Source organism: Colletes gigas, unplaced genomic scaffold (genome assembly GCF_013123115.1).
Source record: "Colletes gigas isolate AHSC1104 unplaced genomic scaffold, ASM1312311v1 Colletes_gigas_Sc00007, whole genome shotgun sequence".
NCBI classification, from domain to species: Eukaryota; Metazoa; Arthropoda; class Insecta; order Hymenoptera; family Colletidae; genus Colletes; species Colletes gigas.
Window position 1 is genome coordinate 8,317,313 of NW_025106636.1, and position 18,113 is coordinate 8,335,425.

The 18,113-nt window shown below is 35.9% G+C and overlaps 5 protein-coding genes across 8 annotated transcripts in view; 3 read left to right on the forward strand and 2 right to left on the reverse strand.

Annotated features, from left to right (window-relative positions):
• Positions 1-998: 998 nt before the first annotated feature.
• LOC122396444 (CTP synthase) lies at positions 999-5,278 on the reverse strand. The gene is made up of 11 exons (XM_043394846.1): positions 4,995-5,278; positions 4,260-4,430; positions 4,093-4,178; positions 3,866-3,997; positions 3,421-3,585; positions 2,698-2,985; positions 2,430-2,518; positions 2,043-2,341; positions 1,843-1,950; positions 1,502-1,714; positions 999-1,221 (listed from the first exon to the last, which is right to left on the reverse strand). The coding sequence occupies exons 1-11, from the start codon at positions 5,221-5,223 to the stop codon at positions 1,124-1,126; spliced, it is 1,878 nt and encodes a 625-aa protein (XP_043250781.1). The 5' UTR covers positions 5,224-5,278; the 3' UTR covers positions 999-1,123.
• Positions 5,279-6,000: 722 nt separating this feature from the next.
• On the forward strand, positions 6,001-6,924 carry LOC122396140 (40S ribosomal protein S15). The gene is made up of 3 exons (XM_043394287.1): positions 6,001-6,069; positions 6,257-6,342; positions 6,539-6,924. The coding sequence occupies exons 1-3, from the start codon at positions 6,061-6,063 to the stop codon at positions 6,885-6,887; spliced, it is 444 nt and encodes a 147-aa protein (XP_043250222.1). The 5' UTR covers positions 6,001-6,060; the 3' UTR covers positions 6,888-6,924.
• Positions 6,925-7,571: 647 nt separating this feature from the next.
• The window catches only part of LOC122396381 (IQ motif and SEC7 domain-containing protein 2), an 81,006-nt gene continuing 70,464 nt past the window's right edge, over positions 7,572-18,113 (forward strand). The window contains exons 1-2 of one of the 3 annotated variants that reach the window (XM_043394717.1): positions 7,572-7,611; positions 16,398-17,047. In XM_043394717.1, the coding sequence (XP_043250652.1) occupies positions 16,818-17,047 (230 nt within the window). In that variant the 5' untranslated portion in view covers positions 7,572-7,611; positions 16,398-16,817. Of the gene's footprint in view, positions 7,612-7,662; positions 7,695-16,397; positions 17,048-18,113 lie in introns of those variants that run through there. The other 2 variants (XM_043394712.1, XM_043394714.1) reach the window with 2 other exon arrangements.
• LOC122396384 (peroxisome biogenesis factor 10) lies at positions 8,052-9,469 on the forward strand. 2 transcript variants are annotated; one of them, XM_043394722.1, is made up of 3 exons: positions 8,052-8,681; positions 8,826-9,005; positions 9,079-9,469. In XM_043394722.1, exons 1-3 carry the CDS (start codon positions 8,397-8,399, stop codon positions 9,394-9,396), a joined length of 783 nt encoding a protein of 260 aa, XP_043250657.1. In that variant the 5' UTR covers positions 8,052-8,396; the 3' UTR covers positions 9,397-9,469. The 2 variants fall into 2 exon arrangements, with proteins under 2 accessions (XP_043250657.1, XP_043250656.1); XM_043394721.1 differs by having other exon boundaries at positions 8,754-9,005; positions 9,079-9,467.
• On the reverse strand, positions 9,730-13,311 carry LOC122396382 (myotubularin-related protein 14). Its single transcript, XM_043394719.1, has 6 exons — positions 12,915-13,311; positions 12,284-12,840; positions 11,246-11,565; positions 10,701-11,163; positions 10,184-10,522; positions 9,730-10,055 (listed from the first exon to the last, which is right to left on the reverse strand). Exons 1-6 carry the CDS (start codon positions 12,999-13,001, stop codon positions 9,887-9,889), a joined length of 1,935 nt encoding a protein of 644 aa, XP_043250654.1. The 5' UTR covers positions 13,002-13,311; the 3' UTR covers positions 9,730-9,886.

The window sequence follows — 18,113 nt, forward strand, 5'->3', positions numbered from 1 at the left end:
AAGGGCTTCCTCACCAGAGCCTGCCCTTTCCGCCAGTACAGTCAAACCACACCCACACAGAACTACACCAATCATTCAGAACCAACGACACTCCTACAACGCGACACATTAGCCAATAACATTCCACCATCCATGTAAATACCGACATCAGACCTGAAATAGACATTCCACGTTACACAGTCAAAAAGTCAACTATGCTCGTTCAGTACTACATTCATTTATTCCAACTATTCCGATAGTAATAACTTACTCTTCGGAAAGCGTTCCTTTCGCGCCACTCCAATTTTACCGGTCGCGAGAGTCCACGCAACAGTTATGTATTAAGTAGCATGTAAGAAATACAGTGATATAAACAATCAGCGAATACTTATTAAATTCCTGTTTACATTTTTAAATTGAAGTGTATTTGAAAAATTAATAACAGTTTTATTCGTAAGTAACTCGGAAGAATCGTGATACACGTACACGTAGACATTCACGAATAACAATCGCGGTACGTGTTTATTTAATTGCATAGTGGTTAGTGCCTGAAAGGATTATTTGTGGACACTGTGGACAATCGTGGGGCGTGTATAATCGCATGTGGGTGATTTTTGTTCACAACATTGTGTATTAGAACTGGCATTCACCCTTTCTCTGTGAAAATCTCGTCGGGCGAGTTTTGATATGCCCTTCTGGATTTTCATAAGACAGGTTGAATCTTATTCAACGTAAGGTGTTCGCATTCCCATAAGTGGACAAAAATCTAAGGCTGTCGATAATGTCGGTAAGCAGAATTTTTCATGCTGCGTGAGAACCACTAGCACTCGCCTGCCGCAACCGTCCGCGCGAACGCAGCTGTTTAGCGGATTGTCATTCTACAGGCAGAACTTTAAATGTTAATAACTTTGCAACGAAGCCTCCATCAACAAATTAGTATTCTTGATTTTCGTCTTATTTTGGCCTCTACTATCGTTCATTAAAATTTTTGCTATAGGTAGCCGAACACCCTGTATATACACATATAAGTTTAACTGTATATCCTACGTCTGCTTCTATAGGAAGTTTTCGTCGTTCTAACGTATGTACATACGAAATTATATTTTGTCATTAAAAATATTTTTATGGCAACACGAATTCAGATTTAATCGTTGGTACCGGATGTCGTGCTACCACTCCTACTTGCATCGCTCATTGACAGCTTATTGGCTTGTACTTCTAATTCCTCTGGATAGTCGTCTTCTGTTGAAAATGATAATCCCCCAATACACATTACACGATTGAACTAATGGAAACTGAGATTGGGACTACTTAGATATTAACGTTTAAGTAATATTGTCTAGATATTATTTTTCGAACATTAATGTTCCGACGATGAAACAACACGTTCAGATGCTACGAACTTCCCACATGCTTGATCAGCGAACAAAATACTCGATTTATACAAAAAAAAAATTCGAAGAACGTCCCAATCCTAGCAAATGGGCATTAGTACGAATCTAATAAACTGTTGATTCATTACCAGACTCGTTATCGCTAATCTGATGAGGCGAAAGTCTGCAACCTCTAGACAAGTAGAATTTTAATTTATCGACACTAGCCAAAATCAATCCCAAGAATGGAGGCGAAGGTTTCAAAGGTCTCGACAAATATTCTGGATGAAATTGTGTAGCAACATAATAACTATGCCCCTCTAACTCTGCAATTTCCATACGCAGGTTTTCCTCATCGTGACCTGGCAGAGACACAAGTACATTATTTAAATTTTTCTACAACTAACGTCACGCTAAGAACGTACTCCTCTCGAACAACTACGGAAATCATACGACATTCTCCATAGCGTTTAATATCTATACTACTTACCAACAAAATGCAATCCAGCTTCTTCCAACTCAGTAATATATTTTGGATTAATTTCGTACCTATGCCTATGCCTTTCTTTTATCCACTCCTTGTTACCATATAATTGTTCTATCGTTGCACAGGGACAATTCAAAAAAATTTGAATAAACGGGTAAACACGTGCAGATATGATTTAAATTTTAAAACTTTAGCCTACTAACTTATAACAGAACTATCCTTTATGAATCGTGTACACCTTTTACCAAGTCTCATAGTTCCGCCCATTTGGCCAGAATTATGTTCTGGCATATCTATAACTAGTGGATGCTCGGTATGCGGATCGATTTCTGTGCTGTTAGCAGTTTCCAAGCCTAAAACGTTTCTGGCGAATTCAATGACCGCTACTTGTAAACCCAAACAAATACCAAGGAACGGTTTGTCGTTTGTTCTACACCATTTGCATGCTTCCATTTTTCCTAACATTCCCCTTTTACCGAAACCTCCTGGTACTATGACACCGCTAAATATAGTAAAATTAACGTATAAAGATGTGAAAAAAAAATCATCGATCTTGGACGATTCACCCTGCACAAGGAATGAGAGCTTACTTGCTTTTACAAAGTAACTGCCATGCTTCGTGGTACAAAACAGGGTTGGATGCTTTCATAGCTTGTTCTAAATTATCAGCTTCTATATACTAAAATTGGAATCATATAAAATAATAGGAGTTATTATTATGAACGGTTGGAGCAAACCGCCCGAAAAACTTGTTTACTTTTGGTGACGAACAAAAAGCAAAGAAGTTATTCGGGCGGCCATCTTGAAATGCCTCGCTCTATATAGACCGTCAAAAAAAAGTTATATTTGATACTTTACTGTTAAGTTAAGTTTGTAGCCGACTTCTATGCACGCGTGCTGTAACGCTTTTGTGATAGAAGCGTAGGAGTCTTCCAGTTTTGTGTATTTTCCCACTAATGCAATATTCACTTCCTTTCGCAAGTGATCGATACGATCAGCCAAGTCTCTCCACTTTCGCATGAAATATCGCGGACGTGGCATTCCGATGTTTAATTGCAGTCTGTCGTTTAAAAATTCAATAACACCTTGGGATTCCATCAATAGTGGTACCCGGTATATAGATGTCAGGTCATGTATGGTTATGACCTAAGAAATTAAAATCACCCTTAAGCAACTGTAGTTCAACCTTTGTGCAATTTGAGACTTTTCTTATGTTCACATTGAAATGGGGAGAAGGATACGAGGTTTCTACTTGGCTTTCCCGATGGGGAAAATAGTTTCGGTTTACGAACGACCTTAAAAACGAATTAAATTTAATCGTGGGTCAATATGACCTTGCATTCGTTTAACATATTCATCCTAAATCATCCGCCATTCGCGGGCGAAAGTCATGTTGTAGGTTTAAAATGTCGCGTATCAGTGACCATCATGGCAGTCAACGCATTAATTATTTTGGTTTCAAGTTTAAATAGAAATAATGCGCGTATAATATCGAAGTGTGTAAAATAGTGTAATTAACATTCGCATCGAGCGGCTCGCCGCTGCGCAATAAACGATATAAAAACTGTAAAGGAACTTTACCTGTTGTGGAGCAACGTGACAAAAGTTTGAAATTTTTTCTTTCACGGAGTCACCTATCGGTTTCTCGGATCTACAGACTATTAGATCAGGAGACAAGCCCAATCCACGCAGTTCTCTCACGCTGGACTGCGTTGGCTTTGTTTTCGGCTCGCCAGTGGTCCGTGGCTGAAAACAAAATTAATTTTCCTTTTAATTTCTATTTAATTATGTGAATTTATTGCTAGAAAATGCAGCAAATTCGATCTTTAGAAATAGAACAAAAAAAACGTCCGATTGTTGCCATTCCTGAGCATATATAATTCATGATTCTGTGGTTCTAATTGCAAACTTTTAAGAGTACAAGTTACATAATCCTAGAGGCTAAAACTAAACAGAGCCTGTGTTTGGCTCAAGTTCAAAGTCAAGGTCTATAAGGGAAGTCAGTTAAACAAGAATAGTTTCTTACTTGTGGCACCAGAGATACATGAGCACAGCAAAAATTTTCCCTTTTGGCTCTGAACTGAAACTGCCTGAATGCTTCTACAAATGGCATTCCTTCTATATCTCCTATTGTACCACCCAGCTCTACAATACAAATCTGAAATAGATAATCCATACATTAATTTACATATCATTAAAAACAATTTACATACGTAATTGAGTATAATTAGTAATACAAAAAAACATAATTACATCTGGTTTATCACCATCCTGTGTTACTGATTGGTGTGCCACTTTTTCAACCCATTCTTGGATAGCATCTGTTATATGTGGTATCACTAAATGCAAAATGAAATACTGGTTACTTGATAACTCAAACCTTTTATTACTACAAACATAGAATGGACCAAACAATATACCTTGAACAGTTTTTCCCAAATAATCACCACGTCTTTCCTTTGAGATAACATGTTGATAAATTTTCCCTGTTGTTATATTGTTATCTTTGTGTAAAATGATGTCCAAAAATCGTTCATAATTTCCCAGATCCAAATCTACTTCACCTCCATCATCCAAAACATATACTTCCCCTTAACAAAAGTAATTATATAAAGACAATAAAAGGACGCTTCTCGAGAAAAGAATATGCCTTTAGAACGTACAATTTAATTTATTTATTTAAAAATATTACAAAATCAATTTATCCGTGATAAAAAAAAAATCACGCTATTTAACGGTTTTTGTCAAATTCAACATTTCGTTTCAAAGAGGGAAAATAATTGCTCGAACTTAAAGGCGGGTAAAATTTAATTCGCGTAATAAACTAATACAAACACGGTACTAATAATTTATTTGCATAATATAAATGTATTTCTGTTCGTACGATGTAAATTACGATTTTATACTGTAACTCGAATTCTTATTCGACGAATAACGAATAAACGATCATTCATCTTTCATTCGTTATTCGAAATTTTATCTAGATAAGAATTTAACCCTTTGCGTAAAACTGCGCGGGCGACAGCAACGTATAAAATGGCTTCTGATGCCACATGGCTATATAGAATGTTCAAAAACGTAGAAAAGTTATTTCAAACATTCGGTCGTGTCAGGGAGGAAGGAAAGACGAAAGAATTTTGTTTGTAATAGCATACCATGCTCGTACGGGGAAAATGTACCGGCATCTATATTTATGTACGGATCGATTTTGATAGATGTCACATGAATGCCGCAATGTTTAAGTATAGTCCCAAAGGAACTTGCAATAACACCTTTGCCGACTCCACTTATCACACCACCAGTCACTAATATATATTTCATATTTTGCGAACGAGTCGTACTACGCGCAACGTGCTCAACAATCGGCACCAGTCTTTCAAACATGTGCTATTGCACACAATTTCTTAATTTTACTGAATGTTGTTCAACACCAATGAAAATGTAGTATAAGCGTTTCCCCCTTAAATATGCGAATACGCTAATGTAGTCAAGATTTAGCGCCCCTTTGGCAGCATATTGTTGTCAGAAACTAAAATGTAACATGGCACACAAGCGGGGTTTTTAAAGGTTAGATTAACTAAAATAGGGTTAGGATGTATCTTGTCGAATTTTTCTTTACTCGAACACTCACATACGTCGGTTCACGGTGGTATAAAACCTCAAAATCCAAGTCTTTGAAGTAACTCTATGATTAGATCTAATCGCAGGTCTGTAAACTTCTGAATAACATTAATATTTGCAAACAACATATACAATTATGAACTACTGAATAATTGTACTTTTTGCACCATAATTTAAATATATATTGAGAATGTTCCTAAACATAAAAAATTGTGCATGACAATCAACGTGTTAAACTATGATTCGAATCTTAATTCAAATTGTTCAGAATTAACAAAAGTGGTTGATGTTTGCACGCGAACATATCTTTTTTAAGCTTAGAGTTTATGAAATAATTTCCAAGATTTATGTGTACTTTAATGTCAAATTGATTCTGTTATAACGAAGCGTGAAATAATTTACTTATTTTATAATCCTATTAGAAAAAAGTCAACGAGTTAAGAGGATTGTACAATATCGATTAAAAATATCACTGCGTTTGGTACGAAAAATAACAGCTCTGTTACCCATCTAGTAACATTTAGTTAGTGGTAGAATTGATTTTCACGAGAAAGCACACATTTATATTTCTTGTTGTCGTTTATCCCAGCACCTGAAAACATGGCAGAGGTATGTGTCACAGATAGAAAGAATATCCAATTTAATCTTTTCAATCTATTATAAAAAACATATACGCATAGATTGTTACAAATTGTATCGCTTTCCTGTATATCGAAAAGACAATATTATCGTCTAAGATGAAACATAGTTTTCATTCGTACACATAACCTCTTTATAATTCCTTCATGATTTTCAGGCGGAAGATACCCAGAAGAAGAAGAGGATTTTCCGAAAGTTTACCTTTCGGGGAGTTGATCTCGATCAACTCCTGGATATGCCAAAGTGAGTGTTTTTCGTGAAAAATTTTCACGATCTATAGGGTATCGTTCACTGTCATTCGTTCGATTAGTTAACTAAACGAATCGAACATATAAAATACTCAATTTTTGTAACATCGTAACTTCTATAAGCATAAAAGTTACATTGTTCGTAAATCACGTCGATTTATTCACATCGTGTCTATGAATCTTGGTTACAGTGAGCAACTTATGGTTTTGATGCACGCTCGTGCCCGGAGGCGTTTTTCTCATGGTCTGAAGCGAAAGTCTATGGCACTAGTAAAGAAACTAAGGAAAGCAAAGAAGGAAACACCGCCAAATGAAAAGCCAGAAATTGTTAAGACCCATTTGCGTAACATGATTATTGTACCTGAAATGGTTGGTTCCATAGTTGGTGTATATAATGGGAAGACGTTTAATCAGGTGGAAATCAAACCAGAAATGATTGGTTACTACTTGGGAGAGTTCTCTGTCACCTATAAACCTGTCAAACACGGTAGGCCAGGTATTGGTGCCACTCACTCTTCCAGATTTATTCCACTAAAATAATTTGTATTCTTCTGTGAATAAAATATTTAAAAGTCAATACAATATCCTTTCTCCTTGATATCATTGAAATACTTCAATGGTATAGTAATTATAAATGTATGCAATCGTGTAAATAGTAACTTCGGAATTTACATGTAAAGTGTATTGGTTTGGCGCTACGAGCGCTTAAAAGAACAATAATGGCGTCACTTCACGTCAAAAAAAAAGTACGAGCTCTTGCAAACATGTTTCCCGCTTTAATTTAAACGAACAACTAGGTAAATTATAAAGTTAATATAGTTTTTATACTCGTATAACTAAAATTTGATGAATAACATATTTTCTTAATCAAACAAAACTAAAACATGTTAAAAGTTTTTCAAATGTCGAGAACTCTGCTAGAAAAAGCAAACAGTCAATATACCATACATTTTTTGTATAGTGTAATAGTACATTATTATTATTGTTAATAAATTCTTTTTTATATGATACGTATAACGTATCTTGATTTAACCTTAATTTCTTAAAACGAACGACTGCAATAACTGACCATAACCGCCTAAAATCAAATCGTATTTGTAAGCACAAGCTTTTACTACGCATGCGTGACCAAACCAACCGTTTTACAAAATTCTAATACGAATTGCATAAACTGTTATAAGGAACGTTGATTTTCAAATTACAAGAAATTCGTGTTTGATTTTTACCAGTTGATTGCTGTTTCTACAACGACATAAGGAACGAGGTAAATAATGGAAATCCTGGTTTTGAACTTTTTGAGTTTGTAATATCGGTGTCTAAACGAGGAAAAGGTACATTGCGGTATTGGTAAGTCTTTGCTTATTTTACATCATATTTTAAATTCGGCATAAAAAATGGTTTTACCGAATCACCTATTAACAAAGATTCGTCACATTTACAATACAAAATAAGACATTGCAATGTCTCTCGAAATATGTCAATCAAGTTATTCTTATTCGTATAAATACTTAACAAAAAAATGTTCAATATATAAAAAGACACGCGTGCACTTCTATTCGAATTAAATGTGTTTCATTGCATATATGTTCATACATGCATACTTAATTACAAACTATTTTGTAATTAGTACGTTGAATAAAAAAAGAAATTGAATCATTTTGTTACAACTATGGATACTCCTTACATGCCACGAAGATTGTTATATGTTCGTGTTGCTGTATAACGCAATTTTTGCGGCATATTTTAATTCTTGTGAAATATTTGTACGGTTTTAGTTGCTTCTTCGATTCTCTATAGGAAGACAATAAGTAATAACGTTTAGTGTAATCGTCACTTATAAATTAATGAAGGAAAAGGCGGTAAATTTCTTTTTAATAGTTGAGGTTATGTTATCTCGAAGTTAGTTTTTATCATTAATATGCGTATGTATTCTTAATGTATTACATACGGCAATCGTGATTTAGTAATTTGTGCTCGATTGACTAAAACAGTACGGTTTCACGATCCATCATAAATGTAACAGGTTCGTTAAAAAAGTGTTCGATCGAAATGGAATTAAAAAAGCATCGCAAATTGAAATGTGCAAGTCAGGTAGAAATTCTTCGATCGCATCAAAGAGACGATGACTTTGTCAAACAATTGCGAGAAAAAGTTATAGATGTTCTGCAGATTATTGGGAGGCAATCGGGTACCTTGCCCTTTATTCATTCCGATATACCGTTCAAGCTAATTTACTTCTTTTTTACATCGGGAATGGGAAATCAAACGCTAGGCGAAGAATACACGGGAATAGTGCAAGCCAATTTAGAGGCTCGCAAAGTTCCATCATTACTTGTATGTACTTAAGTACCAATGTAAAATGGATCTCAGTAATGTATTACTATTTATCATTAACATGTTATTTAGGTAAGGATAATAGCAGTGATTTTAGAATGTTTTGGAGAAAAGGCATTATTAAGAATATTAAAAAAATTACAGTTAAGGATTAATCATCCTCAGAGCGAATTGACTCCTGTGGCTGTCACCTTTCTAAATTCATGTATATCAAAAATGTGCAACATGTTACCTATCTTTATAGTTATTCATAAGGGGTTATTTTATATGTATGGCAGGTATTACAGCTTAGGTAAAAGATTAACAGGAATTGATTATGCAAAGGTAATTTTTGTGTAATGGGTTTCTTTTTCAATATAAATAAATTTTCATTCTACAATCATTATTAAATTTGAAGGTATCCGGTCATCGGCCTACTGATAGTATCAGTTGGGGATTAAGGTTATTGGGAGTTGCTACACTTGCAAACTGTGTATTAAAAATCTGGCAAAACAGGTATAACGATAGCCATGACAATAAATATGTGCCATTGGATGAGAAACACACTAAATTAACATGTCAATTGTGTCTTGAAAGAGTGCCAACAACTGCTACACCATGTGGCCACTTGTTTTGTTGGTTTTGTCTTACCGATTGGTTGAACACTAAACCACAATGTCCTTTATGCAGAGAGCATGTTGTACCTTCCAGGATTGTACATGTGATGAATTTGTAATTTTATAATAAACAAAGGACATTAATCCTTTCTCTTTCATTTAAATAATTAGAGAGTTAAAGGGTAAATGATCTACCAGAGTTATTCTTTTATAGATTTTAACATTCTTATAATTTTGTTTCAATGCTAATTACTACACATCTGTGCTAGTAATAACTTCATACAGATAGTAGTAATAAATACACTTGTACGTGATAAATGTAAAGCAAACAAGTAGTAGACAGACACATATTTACATACAGATATACATGTAAATATTTATATATATATATATGTATATGTATATATATATATATATACAAAAATATCAATTTTTTTTATTTACGTCACGCATATAATCGCTGCTTCTTGTGTAACAATGCAATATTCACATAAACAATAATTTACAGTTGTTTTATTTCCATTGCATAGCGTTTTATAAAATTCTGAATTGAGTCAAGGAATCAATAACAGTAAACTCATGATTGTGGGAAGTTAATGGACATTATAGTCACAAGGATGTGCGTTGAACAGAAAGAATCCCTACTTTTTCGGCAAAATTACCAAGTAGCTGACCGAAACCGCTCGATTCAGAATTATCTTTCATTCGGAATCCAACAGTATGACTATAAGCGTTATAAAATATTCTTCTTAAACACTGTAACTTTTCTCTGCGGGATCTGAAACACACGCGAACGCGAACAGTAAAGGTAAAAATATTTTAACATGAAGTAACAGAGCTAAGGAGACCAATCTTACAAATCTTTATCATGGCTGCGTATATATTTTCGAAAGGTTTAGTACTTACTGTGCTAACAATGCACATGCTTCATCCTCGATAATTGTCGTGCTTGATTCTTGAGATGCGTGACCTGTACAAATTTCGCAAAGGGGTTTGCAAACTAAACTAGAAGACGTTAATCCGTCCGCGAGCAGAGCATTGGCAGTCGTGGAACCACGTAAACTTCCGGTTCCCGATATCATCTGCCAAGAACCGCCAGACGACGAAGATTCGTTTCGTTGTCGGAGGCGTCCTGGTACAGGAACCGCTACAGGCGAAGTTCGATTCGGAGGAAGGGGTGATCGTGAACCATGAGCAATACCTTCCTTATTTGGGGAAGGATAGAATGACCATGGAACAACATTCCTGTAAAGAAATTTTACAAAATTAAGGAGAACGAAATTAAGCCTCAAGCTTCAAATACTGGTTTATTTGAAGATTGAGCCTTAAAACTTCAATGATTAAAGCTTTATACGACCCCCTATATGCATATATCCGTATGTGCTTTTATAATAACAAATTAAACGGTTAGAAGTAAACATACCCGTTACTGTGACAATCGTCTTGATTCTCTGTGGAAGCACAGTGAAACACCGCTGGTGGATTATTATCTTGACTATCCCTGCTATTTTGACTAACAGAGCTACACCAACTATTCAGACTTAAGTTGGAGCTGACCGAGCTTAGGGTCACTACAGATTCACTATCGAACATAACATTATCTAATTGCGAGTCACTATCGTTGCGTAGAACCGCGTGTCTGGATCTGTTGTGGCGCGGATGAACGCTAAATTCTTCGTCGTGGATGTGTTTTAGAAAATAGAAACAGAAGAAAAATATTTCTTCTCCTTTGCTTAATCGATCTTCCAAATCGTGACCAAACAGCATCCAATCGTACGCTATCGTATAGTACAGAATTTGATACGCGTTCAGCGACGTATGAATTGCACCGTCGGCCCATAAACTTATCCTCAACAGTGAAATAAATAAAGGTGTGCGATCCCAACCTGTAAACGGTTCTCGTTATTTATATCAAATATTCGCTAAGCCAGAAATTGCATTGTTTGCTAAAAAAAAAAACATAAATACCTGAGATACAGTGTATCAACATTCCGCTACTACTATCGCTCAAGTATCGTAATATCAGTTTTAAATAATTTTGAGAAAGCTTGACTAGATCCCAGACTTGGTACTGTTCCCAATTAATTCGCAATTGAGTAGAAATTGAATCTTCTGGCACACCAATTTGTGCATCTACATGTGTCTGAGACCAATCGAACACTAAACCCTTAGCCAGATAATCGTTTTCTCTAAACTCCCTGAAGAATTCACATCCAGGATACGGCAGTGAAATTAGGGTGAAGTCTGAGTACCTCTTCTCTTTGTCTACTTTCTCCGAGGAAGTTACACTGAGTACCGAACAAAAGAGTCTCTGTTTAACGTCCTCTAAAAATGGATTCATAGAATAAAAAAAAAACTGATCATGCTATTAACTACTATGAAACTTAACCGAATCTGTGAAGAACTAGAAAACTGTGTGGTAATTATTTTATGTTCAGCATTCTTCTTTGCCTCTGAATGATTATATTGTTGCAACAAGACTAGTTAGAATTAAATGTTTAAAAACTCCAAATAAAAAAGAAAGTACAATTGTACATTATTATCTCATTTTCAAGTACACTAACATTGTTACCAATTGATTCATTTATGCGATATTAATGCGCCGTGTTTTTTTGGAAAATAATAATATTGCTGTAATTATTAATTAAATAATGATCGTTTATTAGAATAAGTAACGTTATAAATATTTTAAAAATAGAATTCATAATTTTGCTTGCTCGCGCCAATATATAATGCGTTAAATGCGTAAAGCATCGTCTAGGATTTTTAATCGATCGGAGATTTGAATTATTTAATTTAAAGAGATTAAAATAATAAATATTAATTCAGCTAAATTATCAAGTTATTAACAATATATGGAGATAATGAAGCACTTCGTGCAATCGTCTAAGGGTTGAGAAAAAAACATAACAAAAAGTATTTGGAAAGTGGATTACTGGTGTTAAGTTATTAATTTTTGAAAAAAATACATGCACAAAGAGTTATTATTCACATTGATTAGCTTACTTCATTCCAAACTTGACCTTCTTCTTCTCAACCATGAAATCAATAATTGTTCCTACATTAAGTGTTTTTAGAAGTTTGATGTCTTGATGCCTAACTTTATCAAATAATTGCCAATCACAAAGCACAGAATCGCTCGCACGAGCTTCGTCCACTTGTTGCTGAATAGATACTACTCCTTCACTACCGGCAAATAAATAATCTAGTCCAGATCTACCATAAATCTCTGGTCCGCCGGACAACGTGGCTGATCTGCATACGTGTCTACCCTTATACAATATTACTGGCAGTGGAAATCTTGAACGACACCTGGCAAATCTGGCACTTTTTATCAATTCCTTCAATTTATTTGGATCATACATGCTTTCGTATATAGTTTCTGTTGCGCGTGGCAGTGGTGGCGGCGTATCACACATATTTGGATTTCTATACTTCTCATATTCTAAAATGATAAGATGGCTAGGATAGTGTGCACTGAGATCACCTCCATTATTATTTATTATGGAGTGGGTATAATCTAAATCAGTGAGTAGCAGACATCTTTGCATAATTGCTTGACTCTAGAACAATAATATCCTTTAGAATTGGAGACCTTGGAATGCAAGCTATAACAACACTCTTATAAAACTATTACCGTGCTGTCCGCATCCTTAGCTCGATAAGTGTTTTTCGAGAAGTATATGAGAAGTTTTTGTAAATCTTGAAGGGTGATTTCTGTCATGATTGAAGTTTTTCAAACCGTTTTATTGAAATTTCTACTAAAAGGCAACTTTTCCTAAAGAAGTTCTAAATTTCTATAATTCTCATGAGGATGTTCACAAGATATTAATCGCAGCCAATGTCTAATGTACGAAAGGAATGGCACGAACACTGTATTCAAAGTATACCACATAACATCACAGCTTAGCACTCAGTATTATTCTATTTGTCACAATTTGCTTTTACGCATGAATAACATGACTTTTAACATTAATGCGATAAAATTGTAAGGTATCAAGAGCATAATGTTACTTGTTAAATGGACAAGATTTTAATACTAGTAAACATTAAAGATTTCATCAATAAAGTTTTTATAAAACAAGCTTGCGTCAATTTAGAAAGTAAAAATACTAATTAGAAGACTTATACAGCAAACAGATCATTTGTTTTTCTTCTTTAAATATCTATACAATGCTTCAAAATAAATATAAATTAATATTCAAAATATTAATAAATTATACAACTGTCTGTGTTATTTTAATAGCACCGCACTTGGAAGATTAAATCTAATATTGCTTTGAATTCTTATCTAAGAAAAACAAACATTTCTTTTCGTTTGTGCCAATAAATAAAATTGCCTTAATTTTATTAACTGCTTTTAAAATCGATATTAAATCTACAAATCGTATGTAACAAATTTTACTTCTCAAGTAAAAATTATAGTAACAATGAAACAATCGGTAATATCTTAACGAAATTCGGATATTAGACGGTATATTTTCTTTTGTCTCGTTCGGTTCGACGATTTCCCACTTATGACTTGTGGTTTCACTGTAACTTTGCGATTTTGTATCTTTGCCATACACGTTGCATTACACGTTCAAATTTGAAACTGATCACCTTCTTTCGTACCGTAACATAAATTTGACATTCGTCGACACAGAAAAACGAAACGTTGGATGGTTTCGTTTACAAACTTTTTTTTTTGCAGTAATCCGAGCAACAACTTCTTGGGTAACAATGCGGACAACGCTTCGGAGCGACTTAACCTGATTCAAGTCATGCACGCCGCTTTCATTATCGCGAACACGTTAACCATGTCTGAAGACATTCGTAAAAGTTCCATCGGACGAAAAATGACCGTAAAATCAGAAAGTTTGTCGTGAGAAATATCCATGGTATTTCATCGTGTGCCAATATCGACGATAATCCAATGGGATAACCTAAACATCACTCCCGTGAAAATATATTTCGCGTTACTCGCATTGATTCGAATCTGTCCCAAAAACACTGTCATCCTCCTTTGCCTTGTTTACAACATTATCTCGAGCGTATGACGAAAATTCTGTTATCTCAGTATTGCAGTCACGCGTTTTATTTAAAGCCCGCTACGGTTAAAGGACAGACGTGTTCCCTGTTCTTGGTTGTCGATCTCGTATCACAAGCAGTACGTCGTCCTTGGTTTTCCGTCCTTTCACCTACGCAGCAACAAACACGGAAAAATAATCCGGATTTAACAAAATAATTCGATGTTTCCTTCTTTTCTTTGTCTTCTCTCTTTCAAACTGCACGAGCAAAGCATGTACCAGTCGCCTACCAGGACGAAAGTACGAAGTGAAATGCGGCGTAGAAAGATAACCTATTTTTGCAATGTGGAGAACGCGTGCTTGCTTGTATGGTATCACCAGATTTTCCGCGAGTTTCACAAATACGTAGAATGGAACTAGATTTTTCTGCGACAGTAACGATTCAATGACTTATAAAAATATTATTACTTCGATTTTCCATTATTTAAACGAATATTTGAAATAGATAACCTCTGCAACGTGCAGTCTACTTAAACCGACTTAATTTATGTTAATAATTTCGAAGCACGTTATTCAAGTTTTACGCTTATTTAAATTTATTACGAGGGGTAATATATTCTTTTGAGGTAATTATGTAATTCTATCGATCGACAAATTAATTGTGTCATAATGTTTTGTTAACCTTCGGTTTTATTATACATAATTTGGTTAATGAAATTTGTTGACTGTCACATCAGTTTTCCATTTTAAATAATAAATTGAATGGTATACCCTGTTATTTTACAGCATTACTAATTAAAGTGGCATTATTTACAATTTTATAAACATTAGGTAGTGTAAGTTTAAAGTGCCGGTCACCAGTGACCACCATGGCAGTCAACGTGTTAATACCTTTAACTACGTTTAAGGGAGTATTCGACTGTAAATTGCATATATGTGTTTAGTTCCATTTGGATCAATTTTTGGCGAAAAACTATACAACTTTTGTCGGAATTTTTTACACATATTTCTTAAATTAGTATTTTTTTGGTTACATTGTAACAGAATACGGAAGTTGTAATGTAGTGCTACGGTCAAAGTACACTCTCTGCAACCTTGTTTACTCTTGTTATTTTTCAAGAATGTACGAGGCTTCAGACCACTCGGTGTAATGAAGAGCATGTTTTAAGTACGAAACGTCGCGCGAGACCATGCTTGCAGGGATCTATTTTAGGTGTCGCATACTTTTCTATACTTTTTCTTTTTGTAATAAAATTTAAATTCGGAGAATACGTTGTATCGAGAAACATTTCTGCGATATAGCATTTGAACAATAGGAATTTGGCAAATAAAGGTATAAAGTAGGATTGCAAAGATAAAATGAAATTTGTAAATTTGTACAGCCGAATATTGTTTTACGCTTCCGCATTAATCTCAGTTTATTCTGAAATTCTTGAATACGAGGAGACTATAAAAACAGAACGCTCGTGAAATTTATTATTTTACAAAAAGCATAGCTCGTTAACGGTTCATAAAAACGCTGGTTTATATTCTTTTTTGAAAACGAAGAAGTAAAGTTGATTTCGTTGAATTCTAATATGCGCAATTATATAAGGAAAAACTGTATTCGCATAACGTGGCACGCGTATGAATATTTTCAGCGATAAGATTGCTTGAATATTCAATACTAGTTTGCAAAATGTTACCGAATAATATAACATATGGGGTACTCGGTTACCAACCAAAAAAGACGACTATGTTTTCAGTCAAACTTAATAGTATTAATTTTGAAAGTGGCATAAGTGATTGGACCGTTCAAACACGCACTTTCATGCAAGTTATTCGTGAAATTTAATGACCTTAAATACTTTTTAATGTGGTCGACAGAAACCGTTTACATATCTCGGAATGGGAAATGTACGACTTAGACCGCTTTCGTAATAATCGGCACATGTTGTTGTTAGAATGTTTTTAAGATATATTCGACGGAATATTGCGCAAACGTGTCACCGTAACGTTGCAAATGTAACTGCAACATTGCAGCACTATTCTGTAAAGTTCGTCTTATATGGATATTGACGCAGCGGCGAGCCGAAGGAAAGGTGCAAGTCAGTTGTGTGTTTTGTTTCCAGATGGCGTTGCCGTCGGCGGCGCCACTCCAGTTCCAGGCGGAGTACGCGTGCGCGGTTGGCGGCGTATTTCTGGACAAACGATCCAGTGGAAATGGAACAGGAACGATCGTGAATCGGGACTGGCATGACCGAGAGGTGGCAAGAGACGCAAGATGGCGAGTACGCGATGAAACGGTGTTGCGTCGTCGATGGATAATCGTAAATTTTTCACGGACAAACCGTCCGTTCTGTGTGGTATTCGCGGTGGTATGGGGCCGGGGGCGTTTCTGCGTGTGCCGCGTGCTGATAGCCGACGCGCGTGCAGTTCGTGATTACGCCGATCGCCGTAAAGACACGTTTTGCGAGGCGAGCAGGCACCGAACGAGACAGTGTCGACCCGAAACGTGTGTGTGCGCGCCTCAGTGAAAGTAAACAAACGGTATGAGTGCGGTACTGGGTAGTGTCGGTGACCCGGCCGGTCTCCTGGACCCCGATGTCGAGTCCATCCTCGAGGAGAAGAACCAACTGATCAGCCGGCAATATGCGGAGATCGAGAGGCTACAACGTGAGCTCACGGAGGTGATCGGCGAACGGGACGCCCTGCTCTGCGAGGTGTCAAAATTTAAGTTTGAGCGCGAGATGACCGATCTGAAGCGCCTCCACGATGACAGGTATTTAAACACTTGTTTTCTTTCATCGCGTTCGGCGTGTCGGTTAAATACCCACAGCTACGGCGCAACTTTAAATCCCAAGCGATATTATACAACTTATTACTTAAACGTGAGTAATCTTTGAAAGAATTATGTCACAGAAAAGATATTGAATAAGTAGGTAAATATCACGACTAAACGTTAAAGTGCACGATCAAGTGATTAACACATTCGTTACCGTTTTATCGTTTGTCCCTGTTTCGTCGGTCAACCACTAAATTTTTAACGATCAAAATATGCACGTTATGTATAACGTACAAGTATCGTTCGTAATTTAATACAGTTTTCTTCTCTTTCCTTGGAACTACAGTTGAATCATACCGAGCGTCTATATGTTTTTTTTTGCGAGCGTGGAATAATTATATTGAATTCTCCGGTCTAAACGTTGTTACTGATCGAACGCGTACGGTCATTGCTCGAACCAACAGTGCAATGTAAATACAAATCGATCCGATCTTGTCTCGATCGGATTCAAAATACTGACGAAATATATGTAGACTATTGCAATAAAAGTTTGTTCGATAATTCAAGACGCCAATGAGTATCGCGCGAAAGATTCCAAGCGTAAAAATTGCTAATACATTATTTATACGACATCGTATTTCCACGTTCTGCTGATACGCGAATACGCAACAATGCGAACGCTCGACGCGAGGAATTATAACGCGAAACCTTCACCTACGCCAGTCGTGCACATAACCGTATCAACACGACTGGCGTCAACGTTTCCTCGCCGTCGGGGCTCGGTGTCATTGAGCCTATCGAGAATCCTACACTGTTTCGAACAATAATTTACGCCTAGGGTGCTGGCCTACGAATAGCAACGACGTACGAACTCAACAATTTTATTGAGCGAAACTTGTTCTCGAATAAAATTTACTAGTTAGCCGACTAGACTGGAGAGTCCGAGATACCTTGTTCACCGAGGCGAGTGCGTTTAACCCTTCGTAGGCAATCCTGGGGTCGCTGAGGCCACACAGGCAAATTCCCATCTTTCCTGGACTCTACGAGTTTTTATTTTTATTTA